Raw genomic sequence first — 9207 nt, forward strand, 5'->3', positions numbered from 1 at the left:
ATGTGGGACTTGATCCCAGAACTCTGGGATCATGACCTGAGTCAAAGGCAGCAGGTAAACCAACTGAGCCACCCACGTGCCCTCATAAATATTATCTACTTCCATTTCAAGATGAAAAAGAGAAGGCCTAGAACTATTTGAGTTTACATAGAAAGCAAGCTGCAGAACCAGGAGTTGAAGTAAAATCTCTTCATTAAACTAAATTTCACTTAATAATTAAGTTTCCCTTGATGTATCCAGAGGATGGGAAGAGCAATGGAATATGGAATAAAATACGGACAGCCTCTTGAGAAAATATTCAGAGGCAAGTCTAGAACCAATGCCATTTTTAAGACTATAACATTCAAACATACATTAATTCTAGACCACAGCCATTTTATTTTTTATAAAATTACTTAAATCTTCTTTTTCCTGGAGAGCTTGAGATATTTTAATATGTACCATTTCCCATTATTAAAAACTCTTAATAAAAATATTTCATTAGTTTACTTTTTCTTCACAGCACCTCTAAAGATTAAGAGAGGAAAAATACCATTTCAGCCCTAAAGATGAATATATTAAAGTACTGGGAAGGCAATGTGCTTTTTCTAATTTACTTGGGTATATCAGTGTTAGTGTTATTGAAGCATATTGGTATGACCTCTAAGGCTGAACACCAATTTTTTAGTTATAGTGATGTTATTTCACTGAATACCAGCTTTATAGAAGCAGAGCCTTCCTGATTGATGTAATTTTGTTTATTTTATATATTAACCTTAAAAAATTATTTACCAAATGCTTTCCAAGGGCCAAAACCATGCTAAGTGCTGGGAGCACAGTCATGACAGTGCCCTCACAGTGCTTATCATCTGGAGCAGGACTGTCTAAAAAAAATATAATGTGATCCACATATATTACTTAAAATTTTCTACATCCTCCTTAAATAAGTAAAAAGAATGGGTATAGTTCATTTTAATACTGTATGTAACCCAATAATTTCTAAAATATGATCATTTCAACACAGAATGAACATATAAATTTTTGAGATACACTAAATTCTTTTTTCAAATTAAGGTGTGTATTTTATATATATAACAATTCAATTAGGAACAGCCACATTTCAAGAGTTCCATGGACACATGTGGCTACTGGCAACTGTACTAAATAGTATAGGTCTAGGGGAGAAGTTAAATAGGAAGCAAGTAATAGAAGTGAAAGTGCTATGGCAGGGAAATGCAGTGCTATAGGAGCATGGAGAAGAGCATCTCAACTAATCTGTGTAGAGCTAGAAAAAACTTTCTTCTAGAAAAAACACTTCAACTATGCTCCAAAGGATGAGCTGGCATTAGCTACACGAAAGGATAGGGCTTGAGCCCTTTGGTGTTAATGTTAATAATACACAGGGCCCGTAAGTGAGAGTGACTCTGGTGTGCAGGAAAGACGAGACTACAGAACTTTACTACAGTTAGAGCAGAGATTACTACGGAGAGCAAGAAAGATGAAAATGAAAAGAGAGGTACGAGCTTGTCCATGAAAAGCTTTACAAACCATGTAAAGGAATTCAGATTTTATTCTAAGGAATTCATCCTTTCTAAAGACTTTAGGTCTCTATATATGGAACTAGCAGTTTCAGACTGAAATGTGCTCCTCTTCATGGAAATACAAGGAGCAGTAAGACAGATGGAGATGACAAGGCTAAAGCAAGATGATCATTTATTAGTTTGGTTCTACATTAAATTAGTCCCCTCAGGTTATGTTCAAGTTTTAGATTTCATAAATCTAACTTTTTTTTTTTTTTTTTTTTTTTAGTTACAACCATATTAGAACATAAACTAGGCTTAACAAAGCGCAATTTGTTATTTATGAATTATTTTTGGAGGGAACACTAGCATGTATTAGATATTAATATTAAAATTTTTGACTATATTTAGTTCTAAATAGTGTGTATGAATAGTGAAGTCCCACAGGTTGTTTAGGAGTTATAAAGTACTAATTTGGTAATTCACCAAGTAATTCATGGTAATTGTAAGGGTCCTGTTCCAATCTGCAGCCTCAAGCCTGTCTTAAGGTACTCATATGATATGGCAGAATACTGGAGCTGTAGTTACTTGTACTAGCAAAAGGCCCCAGGCTTTAGGTCTTATAAATTACAACTTAATCACTTGAATTATTATGTAATTCTACTATGTATACTGTGATTATAAGTGTAGTGGTCTCCCTTGTCCTAATGGATTATTAGCTTTTTGAAAGTAAAGTAAGTGACTTAGTATTTCCATCAATATATGCATTTTACTCTGTATCAGGAACTGTAGTATATATCTCAGAGTGCTTGATAATCTTGAATATACTTAGTATGATTTTATTAGAACCAGAAAAGATGTCCAAATATAGTCACAGCATACTACAGCCTGCCAAAATACATGTTTGTTAAATACAGATACTGCGTAGGAACTGTACCAGGTTGAATAGTTTCCCCCAAAGTTTGTGTTTACTAGGAACCATGAATATAACTTTATTTGGAAATAGGGTCTTTGCAGATATCATCAAGATGAGGACATTCTATTAGGTTGGGCCCTAAATCTAGTATGACTGATGTCCTTATAATAACAGGAAAATTTGGACACAAAAACAGGTACAGGGAGAATCCCATGTGATAGTGGAGGCAGAGACTTAGCAATACCATATACAAGCCAAGGAACATCGAGGATTGCTGTCAGCTGCCATACACTAAGAATAGTCAAGCAGGCATTTTCCTCTAGAGCCCTGCTACTCCCTTGACTTTGGACTTCTAGCCTCCAGAACTGTGATAGAGTAAATTTCTGTTCTTTTAAGCCATCAAATGTGTGGCACTTTGTTACTGCAGCCCTAGGAAACTAATATAGGAAACTAATACTGGGCCCTCTACTGCTTTCTACATTCCCTCTGTGTGTCGCTCTCTTAAGAGACTTCCATTTAAGGGACTTGACAAATTAATCCCTTTCTCTGTTCAACTGTCCAGGGTAGTATTTTACTCTGAGCATTCCTATATAGTTCTGCTCCCACCAAAAGAGCTATACCCTTATAGCCCAGCCCAGAGCACTTACTTTTGCCATCAATTAATTTCATCAAATATTACACAAACTGGTGAAATATGAATGCAAAACGAAAGACATCTGCTGTGCCTATGAAAACTAATGTAGACACTTTGGAGACTCTGATAAAGGTGAATCATGTAAAAAAAAAAATCAATCAAATTAGATGTACCTGAGGTAATTATGAAAGACTGAAAGATTATGAAAATCTAGAAAATATGTTCAGATTGATTTGTAAGTCTCTTTAAACTATAGCTTCATTTTAATAAAAATAAAATCAGAGCTTATAGAAGGCATGCCATGGGGTGTGGTTTATGTAAGAATGGACTTTGTAGAACTGCAATTAAGACTCAAATATCTCTCTCTCTCTCTCTCTCTCTCTCTATATATATATATATATATATATGTATAGGTTCTGTAATTCTCCACATGTACCGACTTTTTTATTACTCACAAAATCAAAACTTCGGATTTACAGTATAAGTAGATCTTCGGATCTACAGTATAAGTAGAAGATCTATGTTTACTATACTATGTTTTTATTCAGTCACTTACCAGTCAGTAAACTTTTTGAACAGAGGCTCTAATCGGCTCTCCATTCTACTGCTAGTACTCTGTATAATGCCTGGCATATAGCAGCCTCTCCCAAAACAGTTTTTGAAAAAAGGAGTGCAAGATGCAAACCCATTTTATTTCTGTTTTTTCCCTTTTCCACAGAATTATATCATAAATAAATTTGTATTGCTATGGGCTGATATGAGCCATAAAAATGGACTTATTATGGGGAACTCAATCTTTTAATGGCACTTATTAAAGTCTACACATATATGAGTATTCTTATTTTTATGATATCATTTCTCATGGCCTTCATAAGTTTTTCACATCATACTCTTTCTGAAAATACTTAAACTGTTTCTATTTATGTCTTGATTTAATTTCTGTGTAATTCCACAGTGTCATTACCCCAAGTTTGCAGATTAGGACCCTGAAACAAAAGAGTTAACTCAATATCTTAAAGGTAAATTCCCAGTTATGCCTCAAATTCATGAGCTTCCAAATTCTAGATTAGTACTGGCTTTGCCATTAATTAGACTGTCTACCTTGGATGAAACTACTGACCCTCAATGAGGCTCAGTTTCTTCAGTTATCAGATGAGGTTTTTTTGACTGGATGATCTCTAAGATGCCCTTAGCCCTAAGTCCTCATTTTCAGCAGCAGAAAATTCTGGATTTTCTCATATATAAACATATGGGAGACAGAGAATTACATATACAGCTAAAGAATGACAGAAAGGCTAAGGTAAGGTAGTAATGGTTAGTGAGTACACTAACCAGTCTGCTAGCACAAACATTTTGGGAAAAAATACCATGGAATATTTTATGATCATAAAAGCCACAAGAATTTTGCTCTTACTTGACAACAGGAATCTCAGTGTTAAGTTGGAAGGGTCTTGAGGTATGTATAAAGCTTTAAAAATTTAAATACTTGGTCAACTCTTTATATTTTATTATCCTAACTAAGTAAAATATAGGGTTATCAAATTATATCATAAAGCAATTGCTATATGATCTCTAAATCTTGATTTGAATAAATTTATAATCAAGTTTTATTCCTTAAACTATAGATAATATTAAGACAGAGGCAACCAATATTAGGTTCTTTTTAGAAGCTACACAATTATTCATTTTCTCTACCTCTTTAGCTACTTAAGTAACTTAATAGAAGCCATTGAAAAGAAATCCTAATACAGTCGGTAAATAAAAATGATGTAGGGTTTCAGATGGCCCAACAAGATGAAGAATTTAACACTGGAATTCTGTTAAATAACTGCAGGAGTTGTATTTTTGCCTTGGAAAACTTTCATCATGGAACACAGCTGTGAAACAACTTTGGCTTCAAACAGAAAGGCTATAATAAAGCGCCTCCTAGCTAGACTTAAGTTCAAGAGGTTTATGGTGGCAAACAGCAGAAAAGATGAAATGTTTCAATAAGCCCCTCAGGCTGATTTAGTTAGCATTCACAAAATGGAATAACCTATACATCACATACCCTTTGTTAGCTGGTTGTTTAGAATAGATGTATGAGTCACTGGATTTTATTTTAGCAGTTGGGCAATGCAATTCTCCTTTTGCCCAAAATATTAAAATGCAGAAATGTGAAACTAAGAGAGGTAATGTCAGATCTTATACAGAATGCTTATCAACCACTGTGATGGATCAAGAAATTCTTCTGCACTTGTCATTCCATGTTTCACCTTGGTAGGCACAAATGATAAATTACCTCTCATAAAAAAGCAATCTATTGCTCAACTAATCAGCAACTACAGTATATTTTCTTAAATTGTGTGGGGGAGAGGTGTTGGAGGGGGGAAGCTTGCAAAACCAAAAGAAAGCCCGTATGGAAAAAAGGATACGCAGTATTCAATCCTGCATGATTTTTAAGTACAAATGAATCCCTCTGGGAGTTTGGGGGATTTATATATATATATATGTATATATATATATATATACATATATATATATATACATATATATATATTTTTTTTTTCCTTTCAGACACTGTTCAGAATTAATGAGGGTACCTGCAACGATGCTGGCAAGCTGCTGGGTTCTGGAGATGGGGTAGAGGCTGCGTGCCTGAACGATCGCTGAAGCGATTTTCTTGGCATGCTTCTCCTCCCCGTATGTTCTCAGGATGGATGCAAGTGCCTGTTGATCTAAAGCATTCACAACATCAGCTGCGGTGGGCATGTCAGGGTACCTACGCACAAGAAGAGCCAATTAGTTTGCTGACGTCAGTTTTCATTGACAAGAGGTGAAACTTCAGAGTATTGAAGTCAGGCATACACACACAGTCTAAGGGAGCATCTGAGGTTTTTAAAGTCAGAGACTGAAATCTTCAACAAATGAAACAGATTTTCCATTTCAAATACCCATCATAACAGCAACAGTGGATTGAGCGTGACATTCGTCAAGTCAAGGGCAGCAGGAAATTAAAATATTTTACTAACCTTTAATTCACAAAGAAGTTATTATTACTAATGCAGATTTCCCCTAAACTAAAGTAAATGTTTGGATTTAGCTTGTTCAAAATTTAAATTACTGTTTGATACAGATACAAGACACTGAATGATATCTAAATGAGCCTACACCTCAGGAACTTAACTAATTCTGAGATTATAAATAACTAAGTACTTATATGGGAGCATAAATTGAACTTAAAAAGTCTATACAAGAAGATATTCCCAGTCAATTTCCCTCACCTTCTATAATCTGAGAGTTGTTGGGGAAATTGGGATAGCAGAGACTAAACTCTGCTATAAGATTCCAGTGATAAATGGCAACAGGCTAAGAAAGCCTCTTGCATCTACCTTCATTGCAGCGATCTATCAGCCTCCAGGACCTGACTGGCCTTATTTTTTGGCTTGGACTCCCTCATCCCATAACACCACCTGGATAAGTATTGCACATATTTGCAATGACTGACTCTCCTTTTCCATGAATTCATGTGAATCTACTCTCCCTTTCTGAATGCCATATACTTTATTCAGATCTGTTCATATCTTTGATTAGGTTATACCGTCTATGCTATCTACCTGGAAGCCATCCTGCTTTTTAAGACATACTTGCTGAACTCTAATCTCATCCATTATGTATTGACTTAGAGTTTAATGCTCAAGGGAAATTTTATTTTCAGGTTCTTAGGGGGAAAAACCTCAAGAACCCTGATTCACAGACTACAATTTGCTAAGAAGTCTTCATATTAACAATATAGGGATTTACAACCATTAACTAGAAGCTATGTTCATCGTATTTCAGAAGGCATTCTCCTTTAACAAGACATAGGAACAGCAGAAATTTGCTTGACATTTTATTACCTCTGCACAACAACCTCAATCTCCAAACATGAAAGGATATTTGACCTTTACTATTAGTCACCGCTTTTTAAAGGATTTTCATTATTTTCTTTTATGATCACATTCTTCATTCTATGAATGCCAACTTGTGCAAAAGAAGGTGTAAGACTTAGAACAAAAAGGTTCCAACAAGTATGGGTCACAATCCAAGTTACCAGGTCATATCAAAACATGGGGAAAAGGCTATATGTGAATAATTACCATTGAACAAAGCATTTTATGGGAAAGAAGTCAAAGTCAACTCATTATTAATTTTCTGACTTAAGCAGGACATTAAATTTCTTATGTGCGGGTCCTTCCAATAGATTGGAAGATATTTTGGAAAACCTAAATTTGTCTCAGTAGAAATGTTTATGCAGGTCTAGAATTGCAGATTAGTGACAGTAACAGAATGGCTTGCTTATTTAGACGTAAGAAAATCTAACATTCCTCTTAGAAGGTAAGCTTCCCCAAAGTAGGAGCCATGATACATAATTTGGTGGTCATGGTGGGGCATGAAATGAGAAAGAAAAATGTGGTTAAGCTTTGTACATACAGACGATTCTGTCCCTAAGCCAGTGTTAGGCATAGAGACAAGTGGTAATCTAAACTTTAAAAATTAATTTAGATTTAAAATGACTCATCCTACAGTTTACCAGAATGTAACCCTCTTTGTGTTATAGGTACCTCTTAGAATAATGGAGAACAAACCAGTATTTCCAGGGTGGTGAGGAATGAAGAGGAGGTGTAAAGCTGTCCTGTACATAGCACTATGTTGGTACGGTACTATAAACTGTAATTTCTCTAGGGAACATTAAACCAAAGTAACTGTACAGGACAGAGACAGGACAAAACATACAATTGCTGACCTCCAGAATCTTGCATTTCATGCAGTATTCAAAAGAATATGTATTAAATATAATCCTTTTACTTCTCATAAGAGGCATAGTGGGGCCTGCATAAAAATGGACCCATTGTTTCAGCATCGCATTTATCAATACTGTTTATAGTCTAAAAAACTCATACTATATCTATAAAAAAAGATTATCAGTATGGAAGTTATCTTCTTCACTATTCTGTGTAAAGACAGAAATGATTTTCCTTTTAGAATCTCAAATCTAAAGAAACACTAAAGTCTATAATGAGTAGCAAACAAAACTGATTTATTATGTATGGATAGTGTTAGGTGTGGGCGTGTGATGGGAATTCTGCAGTCTTAAGAGGAAATTAAATCCAGAGCGTTTCTGCAAAATTGATTTCTTGTTGTGAGGAGAAATGGTTTATTGATACTCACCTGCCACCATCCATTCTCATGTCCAAGGGCCCGTCCTTCCGAAGGGAAAAACCTCTCTCAGGAGCATCAAGTTGCATGGAGGAACACCCAAGATCCAAAAGAACTCCATCTAAAGTTCCTGGCTGCACTCCAGCTTTCATTAATAAGGCTTCTGCCTGGCTGAACTGGCCTAGCATAGCTCGGATCTGTTTACTGTGAATAAATGCAGGAGATGGAGAAAAGACTTTGTTATATTAAATTTGTAAGGTGCATGATCAATAGAAGGAAGCACAGCCTATTATTAGCTTATTTAACCAATATGTATTTTCTAAGAGTCAATCACATGTTTGGTACTATATAAAGACATATGGAAATGGAAACTTTACATCCTTGGTTTCAATGCCAGAGGTGATTTAATGTAATTTTATTTTTTCTAACAAACACAGTTTATTGTATATTTCTGTGAAGGTATACAATAAGTTCATGGATTTGTAAAATTCTTTTTCCAGACCATTCATATTTCTTAAAAAAAAAAAAAATCCCTTATTCATTTGCACAAAATAAACTTTCCTCTTTTCAAAAAGAAATCTTAAATTTATGGGTCAAAAAAAGAAGTACATATTATTTATCAAAAGAATAAATTTAGAGATAACAAAGGCTTGTGAGGATGTGGAGAAAGGGGGACTGTGTACTGTTGCTGGGGATATAAATTTGTATAACTACTATGGAAAATAGTATAGAGCTTCCTCAAAAAATTAAAAATAGAACGCCATAGGATCCAGCAATTCTGCTTCTGGAAATACATCTAGAGGAAATGAAAACATTCTGTTAAAGAGGTATCTGCACCCCCATTTTAATAACAGCATTACTTATAATAGCCAGGACATATAAACAACTTTCCATCAACAGATAAATAAAGAAGTTGCATATATGCACATAAACACACACACACACACACACACACACACACACACACACACACACACACA

At 34.9% G+C, this 9207-nt stretch overlaps 1 protein-coding gene across 3 annotated transcripts in view; it reads right to left on the bottom strand.

Moving 5' to 3' along the window:
• METTL15 (methyltransferase 15, mitochondrial 12S rRNA N4-cytidine) overlaps positions 1 to 9207 on the bottom strand; it is a 186486-nt gene that overhangs the window by 30348 nt on the left and 146931 nt on the right. For 2 of the 3 annotated variants that reach the window (XM_059406697.1, XM_059406687.1), the window contains exons 4-5: positions 8240 to 8431; positions 5632 to 5810 (exon numbers count right to left, since the gene is read on the bottom strand). In XM_059406697.1, coding sequence (XP_059262680.1) covers positions 5632 to 5810; positions 8240 to 8431 — 371 coding nt within the window. The remainder of the gene's footprint in view (positions 1 to 5631; positions 5811 to 8239; positions 8432 to 9207) is intronic. The other variant, XM_059406705.1, reaches the window with a different exon arrangement.

Source organism: Mustela nigripes, chromosome 1 (assembly GCF_022355385.1).
Source record: "Mustela nigripes isolate SB6536 chromosome 1, MUSNIG.SB6536, whole genome shotgun sequence".
NCBI classification, from domain to species: Eukaryota; Metazoa; Chordata; class Mammalia; order Carnivora; family Mustelidae; genus Mustela; species Mustela nigripes.